The sequence below is a fragment of the Eucyclogobius newberryi genome, unplaced genomic scaffold, assembly GCF_026437365.1.
Source record: "Eucyclogobius newberryi isolate DKJ021-1_F unplaced genomic scaffold, fEucNew1.0.hap1 SCAF_14, whole genome shotgun sequence".
Taxonomy (NCBI): domain Eukaryota; kingdom Metazoa; phylum Chordata; class Actinopteri; order Gobiiformes; family Gobiidae; genus Eucyclogobius; species Eucyclogobius newberryi.
This window is the reverse complement of record NW_027315768.1, coordinates 32668183-32688604: the sequence shown is the minus strand read 5'-3', so window position 1 is coordinate 32688604 and position 20422 is coordinate 32668183. Positions and strand designations below refer to the sequence as shown.

General features: G+C 41.4%; 2 protein-coding genes across 3 annotated transcripts in view; one reads left to right on the top strand and one right to left on the bottom strand.

Annotated features, from left to right (window-relative positions):
• The window catches only part of ints6 (integrator complex subunit 6), a 29663-nt gene extending 26122 nt beyond the window's left edge, over nt 1-3541 (top strand). For both annotated transcript variants that reach the window (XM_072445260.1, XM_072445259.1), the window contains exon 18: nt 156-3541. In XM_072445260.1, coding sequence (XP_072301361.1) covers nt 156-249 — 94 coding nt within the window. In that variant the 3' untranslated portion in view covers nt 250-3541. The remainder of the gene's footprint in view (nt 1-155) is intronic.
• Nucleotides 3542-4191: 650 nt separating this feature from the next.
• Nucleotides 4192-12287, bottom strand: serpine3 (serpin peptidase inhibitor, clade E (nexin, plasminogen activator inhibitor type 1), member 3). The gene is made up of 8 exons (XM_072444084.1): nt 12026-12287; nt 10762-10989; nt 8624-8875; nt 7837-8035; nt 6016-6116; nt 4797-4880; nt 4642-4725; nt 4192-4311 (listed from the first exon to the last, which is right to left on the bottom strand). Exons 1-8 carry the CDS (start codon nt 12285-12287, stop codon nt 4259-4261), a joined length of 1263 nt encoding a protein of 420 aa, XP_072300185.1. The 3' UTR covers nt 4192-4258.
• Between the last annotated feature and the right edge of the window lie 8135 nt (nt 12288-20422).

The following is a 20422-nucleotide window of genomic DNA, read 5'->3' as shown; positions in this document are numbered from 1 at the left end:
CCTCCCACTTTGTTTACACGTGTCATGTGACTTCATGGTCATTTGTACAGTGTAATGTGTAAAGACTCATCATTAGTGTCTCATGAGCTTCTTTACAAACCTGATTTATTATTGTTTAAAAAGTGTAACGTTCATTTTAAATATTTGTTCTTCAGGTTTAAGAAGCGAGTTCTGATCGAGCAACTGGAGAACTTTCTGGAGGAAATTCACAACAGATCCAACAACATGAACCACGTGGACTCACACTGAGACCGGGCCCCGGATCATGGACGCTTAAGACCCACAGAGACCAGACCGGGTCCAGAACAGGTCCTGCTGCGGTCCAGCTCGGGTCCAGCTCGGGTCCAGACAAGGTCCAGAACGGGTCCAGACCAGGTCCAGAACGGGTCCAGACCAGGTCCAGAACGGGTCCAGACCAGGTCCAGAACGGGTCCAGACCAGGTCCAGAACGGGTCCAGACCAGGTCCAGACCTTCACCTGTGTTTAGACCAGTTATTTGCAAACTGTTCTACTGTTCATCACCTTGAAAGGGCAAAGAACAGTCAGACATGGTTGAAATCCAAAGGTAAAATGGAAAAACCTGTGTTAAACCGGGACTTAACCGGGACTTAACCGGGACTTAACCGGGACTTAACCGGGACTTAACCGGGACTTGGTAAAACCCCAGGCTCAAGTCCGGGTTAAACCAGGATTAAACTGAGACTAACACTGATTTAGACGAGATCTACATGATGCAGTCTTGACCATTATGACTAAAACCAGTCTGAACAGAGGGATAAACCAGGTCTAAACTGGGTCTGAACAGAGGGATAAACCAGGTCTAAACTGGGTCTGAACAGAGGGATAAACCAGGTCTAAACTGCGTCTGAACAGAGGGATAAACCAGGTCTAAACTGCGTCTGAACAGAGGGATAAACCAGGTCTAAACTGCGTCTGAACAGAGGGATAAACCAGGTCTAAACTGGGTCTGAACTGGGACTAAACCTGGTCTTGGCGCTGCTTTCAGAACAATCCGGTTGTTGGTCTCACGTTGAGAGTTCTGGGCTCGAGCTCTTGTCGGTTTCGCTGCTGGTCTTTTTGTCCGAGTGGAATAAGAATACTAATTTAACAAAGAAGAAGAATTGACGAGGTTTTGGGGAACTCGTTTGAGACGTTCAGAAGCTGTTCCAAGCCGTCGTTCTTTTCGTACGTTTGGGTCAAAAACTCAGGGTGGATTCGGATCGCCTCCCGTTCGGTCTTAAACTCTCCGCTCTTTGGTTTCCACGGAGATACAAATGCACTTTTCCCGCACCCCTTGAACTCAGCACTCCACTAAGACTCTAAACCAGGAAAACTTTGCGCTAAAATGCTAAAAAAAGCATATTAAATAAGTTTAGAACGTGTCGACGTCCTAGAATGCAATAACGATCCGTAGTGTGGCATTAAACCTGTCTATCACCGTGGGGACTAGCAGCTTACGGGTCGGCTCTGTGAAGAGGCGAGACTGCTTTAAAATATGAGTTATTTCCATCTGAAGTCACATTTTTAAAGAGTTTGCCATGTTAAATAGGACTTTGCTTAGAAAATGTATGAATATTTGATGTTAAAAAAGGAAATTTGAGAGAGAAAAAAATATGTTTTCATTGAAAAAGGAAATTCATGAAAATTTGGGGGGGGGGATTCGGGTTTCAATGGGGGAAAAGAAAAATTTTAGGTTTTCAATGCAAAAAAGGAAATTAATGGAAAATTTAAGGGGAAAAAATAATCTGTTTTTAATGGGGGAAAAAAAGAAAAATTAACGCAGAATTTGTGAAGATTCCCTCCACTGTTACATTCAAATTAATCCAAAAATAATTGCAAAAAAGCAGGTAAAACATCATTAATTCTGTGAACATGGTCATGAATGTGCATAAATTGAAACTAAACATTTATTGTCCAAAAATGACTGTTCAAAAAGTACATTATCTTAGTTTAATATTAAACTATATTTCCAGTAAAATCTTCATCTTCAGTTTGATGTTTTATTCAACTTTTAAATTCAAATTCTGCTGCGCTATTGGATCGAATGGCAACATTGTAGCACTTTTTACAGTGGAAATGAATCGCCTACAAACTCACATTGTTCCATTCAATCTGGAAAACACACCAGAAAAAAGAACGTAAAGAATAATGACGTTTTAACCCATTTAGTGGTGTTCAGAATCGAAAGAAAATGCAGTTTTCTCATTGATATCGGCAATAATTAATAATAAAGGACACAAACATTGTTCAAAAACACCTGGAGTTTTACAGAAGATTTGTTTTGAATTTTAAACGCCGGCGAATTTTTATCTCTGAATATTTGAGTTTAAACCTGCGTTTAATGCCATACTGTGGAATATTCCAGGCAATGCGAGGCCAGCAACCCACCAGTTTCCAAGAGTGTAAAATGAATGAATAAAAAAAATTGATCGAGTGAATCTTCGCATCTAGAATATTTTTCAATTGCAAATTTGTCACTCTGAATTTATTTTTCAGTTTGAGGGCTTGAAAATCTGCACATTTGACATTTAAAAGGTTCAGGAAAAAAAAAAAACTTCAGAACTAGGACGTCACCCGTGTTCAAAATACCGAATCGGATCGAACAAATCATCTTCCACACATTTAGCTTTATTCAGCGTCGGCAGCGCTCAGTTCTGACTTCCCCCGATGTGTGATGTCATATTCTACCTGTGACGTGGCGCCGAGAATCTTCTGTGCCTGTTTGAAGTCTGTAAATCGCCAACGGACTCGCCAAATCGCGATGGGTACAACTGCGCCGCCTCATTAGCACGTCCGAGGAAAGCTGGTCATCGTTCGTCGCACTTGTGTAATTCCCTCTGCTGCCAGTAGATGGAGCCATAAGTCAGTTCTTGGTGTGGAAAAAGCCAGAGTGACAAGAAGTCGCCTTGGTTTTTTTGTCCCAAATCATGAGATGCCAAACTAAAGGTACTCGAGAGCAGGTTTGAAGGCTAAAAACGATACAAATAATGCTTAATATTATATATATTGTCCTTTAAAACCATCTTCGACTGTAAATAACAAGAAAACCAGATTTATGTACGACAATTTGCCACTTTTACCCCATAAACTAAATCGGAATCAACTTAAACGTTATTAAAACTCCACTGAACATTTAAAAAGCCGTGTTTTGGGGATTTGAAATGTCTAAAATGGTCACGGTGAAAGCTGAAATCTGCCGCGCGACCTTTGACCTTTCATTGCACAAACGTCAGAGTCGAGCTGGAGTTTGGATTCTTGGTGGAAGTCGCAGTTTTTTTCCTCCCTTTTTCCTCCTCTCACTTCTTACTTTGACAGGGACCAAAATCTGCCATACGTGTTGTGCGTCGTCGAGCGGTCGCTACCAAAAGAGTATTTTGAATACACTGTAAAGATGTAAATAAGTCTAGAGTAACTATTTAAGGAGGCGAGTGTTCGGAGGGGAATGGCCTTTTTGTATTATGTATTAATGTAAGTATTCCCATGGATAAAGTTTCTATTTTACACTGTGAAGGGCCGTGTAAATAAAGTGTTCATGTTACAATCTGCCGTCTGCATCGTCTTTGCTCCACGTTTATTCAGGAATTAAATTGAATGATTTTAAAATAAATGAAGTGGTTGGATTTTAGTTTTTTTTTTTTTAATAAAATAACTTGATTTACACCTGAAAACTACAAACACAAATGATATTGGCGCTGCGAACTTTTATTTTAGTACATTTCAAAAGCCTGATCAACCAAATGTTGAAATATGAAGACTTCTAGATGGAGCATATTTACATTAATGCATTTTTCAAGAGGATTAAAAAATCTATATAAATTAAATTAAATCACCAAACTTGTGAAAACTTTATTTACGAAATGTGACGAGCCTGTCCCGGTGACTATAGTGTAGTGAGTGTTCTAAGTGTGTTATCAACGTGTTATAAACGTGTCAAACAAGTCAAACTCATAAATGGGCCATAAACATGTTATAAACGTGTTATAAACGTGTCAAACATCTTATAATCGTGTTACAAAGGTGTTAAACATGTTATAAATGTGTGAAATGTGTTATGAACATGTTATAAACGTGTCATAAACGTGTTATTTGCGGAGCAGGTTTCATGAAACAGGTTAAAGAACGACACAAAAACAAACGTGTTGTAAAAACATGTAATAAAATTTTATTTACAGATCTGTACAAAAATAAAGTCTCTTCCTGGAGTCTGAATAAATACCAGCGCGTAACGTTTGGGGGCGGGGCTTGGAGGAGAAAAGACTCACGATGATTGGGTGACTGGATTCATCACTCGACCCATGAACAAGACTGAACCTAAAACACAAGGTGAAAGTGTTTGTTTCCAAGAGCGTTTCATCAACAACGAGTCAGAAAGAGAACTTCAAACATTAAAAAAATAGTAATTTATCAGTTTTTTTTTAATATTGACTCCTTCTGAGCCGTATTTGACATAAGAAACATGATTATTTGGACTTAATTAAAGATAATTAGGCAAAATGTAAAAAAAATCTTTTGCAATCTTCTAAACTGCACATTGTGATTATGTTTAGATTTCAAATGTTTCTTGCAGCTTTTTTGTTGTTTCTTTTTTTTCAATAAATCCACAAAAGAACTGGGCGTAACCCGCGGCGACGGAGGCGTTACCTGTTTTACTTTGCCGCAGCAGGAACAGAAACGGTCGGTCGGCCTTGAACACGGGAGCTCGGGATCGCTTGAGGAGCACCATCGCTGCAAAAGAAACGAGATCGTTCAGTATTCGCCCGTCGCCCGGTGAACGACGTACGAGTAATATCTGTGACCTGTCGCCGCCGCCGCTTTGGTCCCGCCCTCGGTCACCTCCATCCTCGCGTCGTGAAAGGCGTCGGACACGTACAGGCCCTCGTCTGCGGCACAAATGCTCGGTCAGTTAGTCCGGTTTTGAGCTTTTTGTTTGTGTTTATTCAGACCGAGAGACGGCAACAGAGGTTTTATGTTTTATTCATTTTTATAGACTAAACGAGATATTCCACCTTCACCATTATTTACACACACAAAAATACAACAACAAACTAAAAAACAAACTAATCATTCAAAAAAACTTAAAATAAATTAATATGTTGATTTTTTTAGTCTCGATAACGATGTTCAGGTTAAAGGAAAAAAACCTTTGATTTAAAGATTTAAATTTGAATCTTCTCGTGTGGTTCATTAACATTTTTCATCATGTTTTCATATTTTTTTTAAATTGGGCATTTTATGTGTGAAAATGTCCTACGTTTGGAGCATAAACAGAGCCAGGTTTACATTTCCTTCTTCATTTTGTCGAGGCGTTGGATTTGAAACTGCACAGAGGGGATTTGGGTTTGATTGTTATGGACATTGTAAATGAAATAATGAAACATTTTCGTGTGGAAACGACGACATTGTCCAGTCTTCTCCTGAAGATGCTTAATTATTTCAATAAATCCACTTCGTCCATAGATTTTTTGGGACATTTTGACCTCCAAAGTAGTTCTCTTCAAATGTATCTCACCCACAGGCACATTTTCAGTCGGATCTTTTTTACTCAAAAACTACCGTATTTTCCACACTATAAGGCGCATTAAGCAAAACAAAACGTGTACCACACAAAATCGCCACCAGAATGACTCCATATATAAGCCGCACTGGATTATAAGGCGCACTGTCGCTTTTTGAGAAAATGAAAGGCTTTTAAGTGCGCCTTATAGTGCGGAAAATACGGTAAATAAGAAATTCAAAACCCTCAATGTTCTTGTGTCTTGCGTCACCAAAAAAACCTGGTTTTGTCAATTTTTCAGATATAAATGTCCAAAATTTGTGCTGTTTTGTCCGTTTTACTCATCAAACACCTTCAGAATGCATCGGAAACATGAACCAACCACAAAAGTGCAGAAATATCACTTTTGGGATATTATTCTAGACGTTTCATTTTTAAGTGGTTTTGCGTAGCTCCGTCTCTGCCGCGCGAGACGAGGCTCGGTGAAGTTGTGAATGTTTGAAAGGCGGTTGTTTCCTGACCTGAGATCCTGGAGAAGTCGGCGGCGGTCGGGTCCAACGCGTCGGCGATTCCCATCGCGGGCAGCACCGACCTCAGGTTGAACCGGTTCTGCATTTTAAACCTGGAAACGTCAACACTGGACTGAGAAAACCTTTATTTGTCGAGTGCAATCTGTGCATAAAGTAATTCTACGCTGGGAAAATGTACTATCTTAAATAATAAGTCGAAAAGTGATCGAATTAAGTTGTATTTATCTAGATTTTTTAGTTTATTTTGATTTTTGATTTTATTAAATAAGATTTGCCAATAGAAAAATCACTTTGTTCTTATTTCAAGTTTTAGCATTTTTTTTCCCACATTTCAAGTTAGAAAACGCTTGCATTTTTCTTATTTTAAGCCAAACTAAATATTTTATGCTTGTTCCATTTGCAATCTTACTTCAAATCAGTTGAAATATAATCAAAACAAGATAAATGATAATAATTTCAAGCTCTTTTTAACTCATTATCTTATTTTAGCTGGTATTTTTTCTTTTGAACGTTATTTTCAAATCACAATAGAACTTATAAATAAATAAAAAAGATGAAATTGACACTAAACGTAACATGAGGGGTGCTTAATTTATTCCCTTTTGTCCATCTCTGATGAAAGGACGGCTGGACATGTTAAAAACTATATAAAAATAAAGCTGTAAATAACTCTTATTTACAGTCAAATCAAACGTTCTGGGATGAATCGGGCTCAGTTTGTTCTCCAAAGCAACAAACAAAGTAAACGACGTTCCAGAAAACACAACAGGAAACAGCGACTTCATATTTACTGCACTAAATCTACAGAAATAATCTAAAAAAATGATCAATACGCAAAATAAAGTAAAATAGCCAGAAATGAACTAAAAATAAATAATAATAAATGTGGCAAAAATGTGATTGGTAAAATAAATTCTTAGCTATAAAAAGACGACACACTATAAATAAAATGTACTCATCCACCACATAATTACTATAAAGTATAATTTACTTTATAAATATAATAAAGTTATTGTATGATAAATGTTAAGACGGTTTTCATCATGGACGAGACAGAATGTTGGCTCCACGAGGACGAGACCAGGGATGTCAAAAGTATCGGAAATCGGACACTAATCGATGCCAAAACCGATATCGAAACGAGAACAAATATCGATACTAGAAACGATACAAACGGAACAAAGTTGGACCTTTAGAATGATCTCGAACTCCGTCAGAAAACACGTGGAAACATCGAGAACAGGCTGTTGTTTGTGTGGAAAGCGTTCTTTATTCTCACTGCGGTATCGAAATCGGTATCGACTATCGAGTATCGAGCCTCAAAATTGCGTTTGGGAAATGTTAGTATTAGATTTCAGAGATCAGTTCAATCTGGTTTCACTCAAAACTGAACTTTAATATATTTTATGTTGAAGCCAAACGTAAACACAGAAAAAGATACAGTACTCTAAATTATTATGAATCAAGTAAAAAGAGTAGAGAAAGTACCGTATTTTCCTTTTTTCATAGTTTTGGCCGGGGTGCGACTTATACTTACATTTATACTTATATACTCATACTTATACTCCAGAGCGACTTATATGTGATATTATTTGTTATTATCACACTTGCAACCGCATTTCATACTCCAGTGCAACTTATATATGTTTTTTGATTCTCTATGATACATTTTTTGGCTGGTGCGACTTATACTCCAGTGCGACTTATAGTCCAGAAAATACGGTACATAATTCTCCTTTATATCTACATTTATACGTGCGTTTTCTTCATGTTTGACCTCAGACATTGTAAAACACACGCAGTGAGTCTGACCTGGGGATGAAGATGTCCATCCTGGTCCTCCTCAGCCCGGCGTCCCAGGCCCAGAGCTGCCGGGGCCCGAGCTGAGCCTCCAGGGCCCACAGCGGCGTCCTGCGGTCCGAGGGCAGGACCAGCTGCAGGCTCAGGGCGCGGCCCAGGTACGGCAGCTCCAGCACCGTGTAGCGCTGCTCTGAGCTGGCTCGGAACTGACCTGCAGGGGGCGCAGCAGCCACGCTTTAGCTCGCACCGGGACGTTCTTCTTCTTCAGGTGAAACGTGAGCGTGGCACAGACAAAGAGCTGAAACTGTCCTGAGGTACATTTTGTCTTTTAGCTGTCAAAATGCAGACGTTTAGTGCCAGATTGTGGGAATGTAATGTTTTTATTTTTATTTTCAAGACGAGAAAATGTGGACTTGGCTTCTGGTTTCGCGCTGATATGGGAAAGAATCAATCTAAAAGTGATGTGTCCGTCCCGCAGACGCCTGTCATGCTGCGATGTCAAATAAACATGGGAAAGAGTGTCTGGAATGCTGTGTATGTGGTCTGTCATTTCTTTGTGATTTTAATGCATTTTTCCTGCTGTGAAGCACTTTGAATTGCCTCGTTTATGAAATGTGCTCTACAAAAAACTTGCCTTGCCTTAACATATTTAGGACTTTTTCTCTTTCAAATTATGTAATATTCAGTTTCAAACACCAGGGAGAGTCATGTGCACTCTTTAATTTCTCCAATCCAATTGTATTTGTACTTTATTTGTATTTTACCAACACAAAGTCAAAGTTCCTCACTGGAGTCTCACCGTATCTGACGTCGGAGGCCTGGTGCATCATGGGTACTTTGATGGCGCTGCCGTCGGCGAGCTGGAAGGGGAGGTTCTGCGTGTGCGTGAAGACAAACTGTTTCTGCCACGCGCCCCTGAAGCTGACCATGTTCACCAGCGCCATCTGCGCCCGCGCTGGCCACCAGGGGGCGTCCGGGGCCTGAGGGTCGCCGGAGCCCGAGAGCTCGCCGCTGCTGCTGCCGCCGCCGCCCGACGACGCCCACGGCTCGTCTGAGGGAGAGGGAAGGGTTTAAGTCAAGTCGATGGTCATTTCACATCACAGTGGTGCAAAAGTAACTAAAGTACTAAAGTAAAAGTACTGAACATATGAATACACATTTCACTAAAACGTAGTAAACACAATTATATTTCAGATTTGACTAAACATTTTGCCCATTTGTCCCCAGTTTGAACCATCTCAATAAAGTTTATAATTGTACTTCCTGGTTGGACGTGAGCACAAATATGACATAGAGGTTAGTCCACAGCTGTTACCATAGCAACCAGACTGTAAACAAGAGCCAGTTCTGATCTGACACACAATAATACCATAAAACAGCTTCATTTTGTTTAATGACGGTTTAAACTGTCATAAAAGTGTGTGAGTGTAAACTGTCTCTGTGTCGCACACTGATGACATCACAGAGGGATTCAGCTCTACTTCCTGTCATTTTAAACTCTTATTTTTCACAATTTCTTCACAAACTGCAACTTAACGGACGTAAAACTATGATAAATATTTACCACAGGTTCTTTACCACCAAACTAAGTCATAATTCTAAAAACAGCAGAACTTTCATCTGGACTTTAAAGAACATAAAACAGGTTCTCTTGTTTTTTTAGTCGTTCATGTCTTTATAGTAAATGACTGAATAGCTCATATTTTTCCAATTTATATTAATTGTGTAAATGACTAAATCAAGATTATTTTAAACTGTAAAAGGAATAAACTCGTCCGGTACATTTTTGCCAGATGTTTAACATAAGAATCATAAGATAAACTCATTTTATACTTTTTGTAGAAGACATTTTGGCCATAAACTAGCGCTTCAGTCGTTTAGACAAATAACCAATCAATACTGTCTTTGTTGTCCAAATGTTTATCAGTCGGCTAATTATTTTGCATCATCTTATCTTAAAATTTGGGAGATAATTGCGAGTTTAATCTGCCTTTTACACATAAATACACTCACTAGACGCTAGAGATAAGAAGAAATAGATCATCGCAATTGCTGTTTTGAAGATATGCGCAGTTTAAATATTGTTAATTACAACAATTACACCTGGTCTTGTGAAATCTCCCACATAAAGTGATATTTCTAGCTTTTTGTTGATAATCTGATGGTCCAATCACTTTTTGTGCGATACTTTAATCTCGTTAAAAACATTTACATGCACATTTATGCACGTTCATGATGCGTCGATTACAATATCCTCTAAATATTGTGATTGAGATTGAAGGGGAAACCAAATATGTTAACCATTACTATCTTGTATTAGCAATTTTATTGATTTAACCATTACTGTATTAAAGTATAACCAACTACATTCATTTTAGACTGTATTAAACTAGAAGGGTTTACTCCTTACACGCAAAACACATACTCCATTGTTCCTTTTGAGACACTCTTTGATTAGGGGGCCACCTGGGCGGAGGGACTGAGCGAAGGCGTCAACCGTCATATTCCACCTTATATCTGAACGTTGTAAATATTTGGCAGAGCAGGGGAATCGGCGCGATCCTGGAGCGCCCGCGTAAGTCGTCGTCACATTCGATAGGGACAGATGGGAAGCGAGCTCTGTTATCTCTGTGTTAGAATTGTACATGGCAGGGATTTAACATTCATTTGAACTGTTTGATTCATGCCTTTTCTTTCATAAACAAGCGCGCCAACAAGATGCTTTACCCTACACCTTGTCTTCCATTTAGTCTGTACAAAGCTCTTTAGTCGATTGGAGCTCTACCATAAACGTTCCTTCTCCTCGGTCATAACTTAAGACACTTGTAGACACAGCTACCCCGGGGCAGACTGACAGAGTTGTGGCTGCAGTTGCGCGGATGCTCACCGTGCTTCCGTTCACCGTACCGTGCTTCCGCTCACCGTGCTTCCGCTCACCGTGCTTCCGCTCATCGTGCTTCCGCTCCCGCAGCTCTCGTCCGGTCGTCTGGCTGAAGTTCGCCTGGACCACGTTGGCGCTGAACCACGCCGCCGCCGAGTGGAGGAAGTCCGGCTGGACCTGCACCGAGGACTGGACCAGGAGCGAGCAGGTCTGCAGCAGCTTCACGCCCTCCGAGGAGTTTAGCGAGGAGCGCGAGAGGAACAGGAAGTCTCGCACGTGAGGCTCTGCGGAGAGGAGAACCAGCAATAAAGATCTCAGCTTTGGAGAGATGTTTCATCCTTCTGTGAAACCTCTGTAGCTACATTCATGGTCAGATTGAGAGGAGTTCTACACTTTCTCAATCAGAGCAGAACAAAGCAGAACGTTTCAACAAGCTTCACCACATCAGAGCTGAGAAATCAGACTTGAACTTCCCAGGCCCCAAAGACTTTGTCCCTCCAGCGTGTCCTGGGTCTTCACCACGAGGCTCCTGAACAGATGCCCGAACCTCAGGAGCCACCTCAACCTGCCTCCTCTTCACGGGTAGAAGGAGCAGCGACTCTACTCCGAGCTCCTCCCGTGTGACTGAGCTGAGGAAACTGTAATTGTAATCTCGTCCTTTCGGTCATTACCCAAAGCTCATGACCATAGGTGAGGGACGGAATGTAGATTGAGAACCTTTTCGACTCAGCTCCTCCTTCACAGTCCGATACCGCGACCCTGGACCCCATTATCCCAGAGCTCCCCCCGAAGGGCACCACGAGGGACACGGTCAAACGCCCTCTCCAGATCCACAAGGGGGCGGTCCAAGGTGGCTGTGGCGGTCCAGGGCGGTGGTCCCAGACGGCGGCGGTACAGGGCGGCGGCGGTCCAGAGCGGCGGCGGTCCAGGGCGGCGGCGGTCCAAGATGGCAGCGGTCCCTGGGCGGACACCTCGATGACCCCGCCCACAGACACAACCTGTATTTACATATTCTTAAAAGTGAAGTAGATGTGTCCCACTGGCCGCAGCGCTGCTGTTAATGAGATTACATTTGGTATGACGGCTCCAGACCCTCGAGTCCTGGTACCAACTGCACTGACCAACAACAAATACTATTACGACTGCCACTACTACTACTTATACTGCGACTACCACCATCACCACTACTTCCTCCAAGCCTCTCACAAAGACAAGACAAGTCGCCTTTGCTCCAGGCTCGACCCCAGTGACATTGACAGAACAGTTAAATGCTGTTTCTTTTTCTAACCCCGAATTAATAACTCCCCGGGTGTCGCCCACCTCGAACGCTGTAGCCGAGCGTCCCCTCCAGCTGCGCGAGCGTGTTCCCCCGGGCGCCGAGCTGCAGCAGGCCCAGCGACAGGGCCACGGAGAGCGGCGAGAGCACCAGGTTGGTCCGGTTCTGCCCGGCGCTCAGGGACTGGTACAGCGCCAGGGAGAAGCGCGAGTGCAGGTCCCTCATGTTCTCCTGGAGGCTGTCCGCGAGCGCCGGGGCCACGAGGAGGCTGAGCAGGAGCGAGGAGACGAGGCGCAGGCCGGGCATGTCCGCCGCAGGGTCCGCCGCCGCCGCAGAGATCTGGAGCGAGCGGAGGAGGAAAAGCATCAGTGATTAAGATAAGATAAGCCTTTATTTATTTGTCCCACAATGGGGAAATCTCCAGGGTTGCATCACAGAGTAGGTACAGAAGTGTATTACCGTATTTTCCGGACTATAAGTCGCACCAGGCAAAACATTATAATAGGGAAGAAAAACTGAAAATGCGACTATGAAATGCGGTTGCAAGAGTGAAAATAACAAAAAATATCACATATAAGTTGCTCTGGTGTTTAAGTATAGGTATATAAGTATAAACATAAGTATAAGTCGAACCCCGGCCAATACTATGAAAAAAGGTACGACTTATAGTATAACTTCTAAAAAACACTCTTGTAGAAACACTTTTATAGAAAACTTCTTATACTCTTAATACAAATTTTAATAAATATAATGATCGGCCCTCGCCACGCCACCGCCGCCACGCCGCAAGAGGAGGGGGCACTAACGCGCCCCAATTGTCCTTTTATCACACCTACTGCTGAATCCATGACGCTGTCACATCTTCTCCCCTTTGTTTTACCATTCAAAAAGCAATTTTATTTTGAATTCTTGGCCGCACAGAGACCATGACTCTTAGAATAAAAAGTTGATAAATTCTGATGGTCCACTCCTGAAGATGAGTCTCACCAAATTTCAGGTTAATAGGGCTAACGCCCAAGGAGGAGTTCACAGGGGCACTATCGCACCAAATTAATTTATTTCACTTCAAGTAGTTTTAGGGCAAAGAGTTTAACAACTGATTGTAACTTGACGCAATTCGGACTCTATCTGCGCAAACGTCAGCAAATTTAAAATTTTGGAAATTTCTGAAATTCTAGCTAAAGTTTGTGGCTTCGCCGCACAGAGACCGTGACAGGTATCAATGTAATTTGAATAACTTTTGATGTCCCACTCCTCAGCACCATTTTCACCAAATTTCAGCTTTTTAGGGCCAACGCCCTGGGAGGAGTTCATAAAAGTACGACATTTGGAAAAACTCCCAAGTTTTTGAACCAATATGGCTGACATTTGGTTGGGCGGACGGCGTTGCCGTAATAATATTTTGTCCTTCTCTTGTCACCATCTTCCTCTGCGCCAAATTTCATGATTTTACGATAAGATTTTTTTTGGTCATTTCCTATCTCTCAATGCATTTTTGGTACATTTGGGGGCGCTAGACGCGCCAATTAATAAAATCTCTCCAGAATGTAGAGAAGCACGACTTTTAGAGGTGTGCTAATTTTTGTGACTTTTCGACAATGTTCACTGGGTGAATCAGTCCGCACGGGGGGAGTGCACTTCCGCCTGAGTTCTCAAATCGCCGAAAAATCGTCCATAACGCCTTTTAAGGCCATACTGCGTATCGTACTGATCCAGGAAACCAAGAGTAAAGTATTTGGTGAAAATTTACGACTCATGAAAGAGTAACTATCTGATCGTAACATCTGATTTATGTGATTTAATGTCATCGGAAAGAAAAATATTTGGCCTAAAAAAATAAATAAAAATAAAATCAGTTTTTTCAAAGGACAAAAATGAGAAAAACTAAACCTCATCTGGAGAAGCGGCGCAAGAAACACTAATAATTTCATATTGTCGACATAGACAAGAGGAAAAGGTTTTACTTAAAAGTATATGCAGCCAGAAAATATTTAGAGAATAGTAAATATTTCTTTTAATAGTAAATGTAATAATCTACGTTCTTCATGACATAGAATTGTGTAGTTAAACTTAATGATGCACATCACCCCGGTTCTTTTCACTCTTCACTGGCTTCACGTTTCTTTTAGAATTTATTTTAAAATTTACCTTTTGTTTTTAAAGCTATAAATGGCCTGGCACCTCCTTATCTGTCTGAGCTCCTGTCTGCTCGTGACACAAGCAGGACTCTGAGGTCGACAGGTTGGCTTTTACTGGACGTCCCAGAGCCAGACTCAAGCACTGGAGGGATCCAGCTTTCTCTGTCACTGGTCCCAGACTCTGGAACAAACTGGCCCCTGACATGAGCCCCCGACATGAGCCCCCCGACATGAGCCCCCCGACATGTGCCCCCGACATGAGCCCCCCGACATGAGCCCCCCGACATGTGCCCCCGACATGAGCCCCCCGACATGAGCCCCCCGACATGTGCCCCCCAACATGAGCCCCCCGACATGAGCCCCCCGACATGACCCCCCGACATGTGCCCCCCGACATGAGCCCCTGGCTTTTAACACTGTGATGTAATGTCACTTTATTTTGTACAGTTTGTTTTTATTTAGTTTAATGGTCAGTTGATTTGGTCACTTTAAGTGTTGTGAAGGACTCTATAAATAAAGGTTGGTTGATTGATTGATGTTTCCCCCCCAAAAAAATTTAGAAGACAAACTGGACTTACCTGAGCTACACCTGTGTAAAGTCCAGAGCAGGTGTGTATTGGTCCAGAACAGGTGTGTATTGGTCCAGAACAGGTGTGTATTGGTCCAGAACAGGTGTTTATTGGTCCAGAGCAGGTGTGTATTGGTCCAGAACAGGTGTTTGTTGGTCCAGAGCAGGTGTTTATTGGTCCAGAACAGGTGTGTATTGGTCCAGAACAGGTGTTTATTGGTCCAGAACAGGTGTGTATTGGTCCAGAACAGGTGTGTATTGGTCCAGAGAAGGTGTTTGTTGGTCCAGAGCAGGTGTTTATTGGTCCAGAACAGGTGTGTATTGGTCCAGAACAGGTGATTATTGGTCCAGAACAGGTGTGTATTGGTCCAGAACAGGTGTTTATTGGTCCAGAACAGGTGTTTATTGGTCCAGAACAGGTGTGTATTGGTCCAGAACAGGTGTGTATTGGTCCAGAACAGGTGTTTATTGGTCCAGAGCAGGTGTTTATTGGTCCAGAACAGGTGTGTATTGGTCCAGAACAGGTGATTATTGGTCCAGAGCAGGTGTTTATTGGTCCAGAACAGGTGTTTAATGGTCCAGAGCAGGTGTGTATTGGTCCAGAACAGGTGTTTGTTGGTCCAGAGCAGGTGTTTATTGGTCCAGAGCAGGTGTTTATTGGTCCAGAACAGGTGTTTATTGGTCCAGAACAGGTGTTTATTGGTCCAAAGCAGGTGTTTATTGGTCCAGAACAGGTGTGTATTGGTCCAGAACAGGTGTTTATTGGTCCAGAACAGGTGATTATTGGTCCAGAGCAGGTGTTTATTGGTCCAGAACAGGTGTTTAATGGTCCAGAGCAGGTGTTTATTGGTCCAGAACAGGTGTTTGTTGGTCCAGAGCAGGTGTTTATTGGTCCAGAACAGGTGTTTGTTGGTCCAGAACAGGTGTTTATTGGTCCAGAGCAGGTTTTTATTGGTCCAGAGCAGGTGTTTATTGGTCCAGAACAGGTGTGTATTGGTCCAGAGCAGGTGTTTATTGGTCCAGAGCAGGTGTTTATTGGTCCAGAACAGGTGTGTATTGGTCCAGAACAGGTGTTTATTGGTCCAGAACAGGTGTTTATTGGTCCAGAACAGGTGTGTATTGGTCCAGAACAGGTGTGTATTGGTCCAGAGCAGGCGTGTATTGGTCCAGAACAGGTGTTTATTGGTCCAGAGCAGGTGTTTATTGGTCCAGAGCAGGTGTTTATTGGTCCAGAGCAGGTGTTTATTGGTCCAGAACAGGTGTTTATTGGTCCAGAGCAGGTGTTTATTGGTCCAGAACAGGTGTGTATTGGTCCAGAGCAGGTGTTTATTGGTCCAGAGCAGGTGTTTATTGGTCCAGAACAGGTGTTAGTTGGTTCAAATCCCGCGGTGTCCTGTCCTCGGATCCTCTTTGCCTCTTCGCTGTGTCGTGCGTCTTCTCTCTCCGCCGCTGCGTCTCCGTCTCCGGGCTAAAACGCTCCGGGCGCGCTCCGACTCTAACGAGTCATGGGACCGCGTTTTAAGGCTCTGTGTTGGGGATCTCCGTCGGCGATGTCCGTACCACCGCTGCGGAGCTCGGGGCTATAAGGACCAGGCGGAGCGAGGCATGTCACGGACCGACACGTCCCACTCAGGAGCGGCCACGGGAGCGACCCCGGGACCGGAGCGCGCGGGAAACACGCACGCGGTTCTCACGTCTCAGGTTATAAAAGGTGACGGGCATTTCTTTATTTCTGTTTTTGTCAATGTATTTTTATTTATTTATTTCAGGGACAGTGCATTTAATAAACATTTCTGTAAATATGCCAGAATTAGCCAATATATTATTTTTGTTTATTTTATTTTATTTATTTTATTTATTTTATTTATTTTATTTAATTTATTTAATTTATTTAATTTATTTAATTTAATTTTAATTTTAATTTATTTTTTTATTTTCTGGGACAGAGCATTTAATTAACATTTCTGTAAATGTGCCAGAATTAGCCAACAATATCTATTTTTTTATTTTCGTAATTTTTGTAATTTTATTTATTAGGCCCGAGTGCCTAATAAATAAATTACACTTCATAATGTAAGTGCTCGTTTAGTGCGCACTTTTGCACGGGCTTCGCCCGTTTACAACGGTAATGTATATTACTAAATTACTTAATTAGTATGCACGGGGCGTGCGTGAGTGAAGGAGTGCGTTAGTGAGTGTTTGGAAGTGGGCGAGCGCTTTCGCAGTCGAGATTAATAGGCCTCTCGCCAGCTTGTGGCGCTCGGGCCTAAATATAGCCGCAAGCGGCAATGATCGGCCCTCACCAAGCCGCCACGCCGCCGCCACGCCGCAAGAGGAGGGGGCTCTAACGCGCCCCAATTGTCCTTTTATTACGCCTACTGCTGAATCTGTGACGCTGTCACATCTTCTCCCCTTTGGTTTACCATCAAAAAGCTATTTTATTTTTAATTCTTGGCAAAATGTGCGTCTTTGCCGCACAGACACCGTGACTCTTTGAATAAAAATGTGGATAGTCCGAATTGCGTCAAATTAGAATCAGTTGTTAAACTCTTTGCCCTAAACCTACTTGAAGTGAAATAAATTAATTTGGCGCCACAGCGCCCCCTACAGATTTTATATGGAGGTTAAATGTTTAGTTTTGCGAAATTATATGAAATTTGACACACAACTCAATTTTGGCATCCCCATCAGAAAAGTCAATGAGACCCATGTCATAATTGTTATGGCTTTGCCGTAACGATGACCAAAACCTCCCATGTTATTCCAATGGGGAAATCGCCAGAACATGTTTACACTTTAGACTTTCACAAACTCCTCTTAGGGCGTTAGCCCTATTAACCTGAAATTTGGTGAGACTCATCTTCAGGGGTGGACCATCAAAAGTTATCCACATTTTTATTCAAAGAGTCACGGTGTCTGTGCGGCAAAGCTGCACATTTTGCCAAGAATTCAAAATAAAATAGCTTTTTGATGGTAAAACAAAGGGGAGAAGATGTGACAGCGTCACAGATTCAGCAGTAGGCGTAATAAAATTACAATTGGGGTGCGTTAGCGCCCCCTCCTCTTGCGGCGTGGCGGCGGCGCGGCGAGGGCCGATCATTGCCGCTTGCGGCTATATTTATTATTATTATTATAAACAAATTATAAAATCACAGAACATGACAGAGAAATATGTCACAAAAAAAACATATATATGAATAAATAAAAAGACTCACCAGCATAAATTGTCCCAAGTTCTCGTCCCATTTAGTCCAAAGTTTGTTGAATAAATTGATTTTCAAATTGAGGCTGAATTACATTTTTTGCATTTTACACATGTCAATCCGTTCCTTGATCATTGGTGAAGTTTGTATTATCCTCTTCCAGGAATACGTTCCAAAAGTATCCATCGATTGTGTCCTTGGCAGGAGTTTTGAGGCCCAAATACATAGCTCTGAAATGGAGTGTGATGATGATGTCAGAAACAGCACTTTATTGATCTCAGGACAATCTGAATAACCTTTATACCGTTTGTTACCCAGACTTTAAATATCAAACATGTGCTGTACGGCGTGAAATCTCGATCATAGACTAACCAGTTTAAGATTATAACGTTTTTTGATTCACTCTTTCCTTGTCGTGAGCACAAATTTTACCCATGGATTCTGAACTTCCTCCAACTTCCTTCCCCCAGGCTCCATGAGACAACCAGCCCCAAAGGTTAAGCAACACGTGGCTTTAGAAGAAGCTAAAAGAGAAGTTCTGGCTTTCAAATGGATATTAGAGTTTTCAGATTCTAATAATCAAGACTTTTACAACCAAAACATAAAAAGCAAAGACCAAAAAAAACAAAAGAACACATTTCATCATCCATAATCCTGCCACTCAGTCAGAACGTTGAGGAGATTTTTGTACAACCTGTGCAATGTGAATGATATAAAAGTTCTGTTGGAAAAATGTATTACTACACGGTGTCAAAGTACCTGCTAACGCTAACCACAGGGAGATGGTGGAGAAACTGCAGTGGTCAAGTGTGTGTTTTGGGACCGTCCTGATGCATTTGGGCCTCAAAACTCCTGAAGATATGGATACCTTTGGGACGAGGCCTGAAGCACTGAATCCATCAACAGTAAAGACAAAACCAAACACGTGAGTTGTTTGAGAAGAAGTTTAAATGTGCAACTCTCAGCTGAGTCTTAGTTTGTGACAATAATGTACAGTTTATGGCACAATTTCCTTTTGCTTTTTGTGAATTACGTGTTTAATTAAGTGTTATTGTGTTTGGGATGTCAGAACGCACTTGTGACAGAAATAAACGAGCAGATCCAAGGTTCATATATTAGACAATGACACGACAAGAGGGACATTCAGTGGAGTAAAACAGTCCAAAATCACCAAACTTTAAATTCTGATGCAGCCAAATCAAGCTTATCAGCAAAAACAATGACGCGTTTGCTCTCGCCACTCGGAGGTCAGTTAAGTTCATATCTAATAAAGTACAATAATTACTCCCGCATCAAACGAGCACAGTTAATAATGAAATATCGCTCGTCCCGGACATTCTATTTTATTTTTTATACAAGGATACATTATGTTTCTGACTTTTTATATTTTATTTAGTCTGTGTATCATTTGTATAATTTAAATGTGATAATAGAGCATTTTTTAAACTTTTGTTGTACATATTAAAAAACTAAACGTGAACGATTAAATGTTGGTCAATCGGTTCATTATAAATTGAGGCTGGTCGAGGCATGTTCTTTCTACGAGTGTTTACTTTTTTGTACTTTGCCTTTTTCATAAACCCAAAATTGGTTGATAAATGTTGAAAAGTGTGTCGAGGCTTTTTAACGGCTTTTACACGACTTTACACAGACTTTTAACCGGCAAAGATGGAAATCGAAAGCTCAAAATCCCCCAAAAAAATAATTCATATTTAGCGCAAGGCATTTACCACACACAAGGTTTCAAACACGTACAAGCCGTGTTTTAGTTGGGTTCAGAACAAAACCCCAAACTCTCAAAATTGCTGACGTGGGTTTTGCAACTGGATAAAATATGTTCAAGTTCAAGGTGAGACGCTGCAGGCGAAGAGGAAAAAATCATACATTTTTACTGTCGTTTACGCTCATAAATGTAAGGAAAAAAATGTATTACACATTTTTCATCATGTCATGTTTTCATATAGAAATAAGCCAAAATTGCACAAATTTGGAACATTTAAATCCTGAAAAATGGACCGATTTCAACGCCTTATTATAATAATAATAATAATAATAATAATAATACATTTGATCTGACCGAAAATTGACTTACAAATTTTGCCTCATTTATGACATTTAAAAATGAATAAGTCTGATTCAGAATTAGATATGAACAAATCCTTCTGTATATTCCATCAACATTTCATGACGTTCAAGATAGTAGTTTGGAGTGTTTAGGAGCAACTTTAAGGCCTGATCTTTACAACTTTGTGAGAGGAAAAAGAAAATAAGAAAAAGAAAACGGCACTTTTCAAATTTGAGAGAAAATATCTGTATTTTCTTCTCCATTTAAAAAGTAAAAGTATTTATTCTTCTGGTTTTAGGCCTGAATGGTTTAATTTTAGCTTGTTTATGGAGACATCTCGCATGTTCCTTTAAGTTCCTTTAAGTCCTTTAGTTACTTTAAGTCTTTGAGCGCGATTATGTAAAAATGACCAGGAAAATTGCTCCTGTCGACCAAAAATGAGAACAATTTGATGCTTTAGTTCTCCA

What these genes read in the sequence shown, in the direction of transcription:
- serpine3 (XM_072444084.1), bottom strand. Translation starts at nt 12,287, where the DNA reads ATGCCCGGCCTGCGCCTCGTCTCCTCGCTCCTGCTCAGCCTCCTCGTG. An exon ending in GCACGATGAGCGGAAGCACG is followed by an intron (nt 8,876 to 10,761) that starts GTGAGCGGAAGC and finishes CCTCTCCCTCAG; the next exon opens with ACGAGCCGTGGGCGTCGTCG. An exon ending in GGCCTCCGACGTCAGATACG is followed by an intron (nt 8,036 to 8,623) that starts GTGAGACTCCAG and finishes CGCCCCCTGCAG; the next exon opens with GTCAGTTCCGAGCCAGCTCA.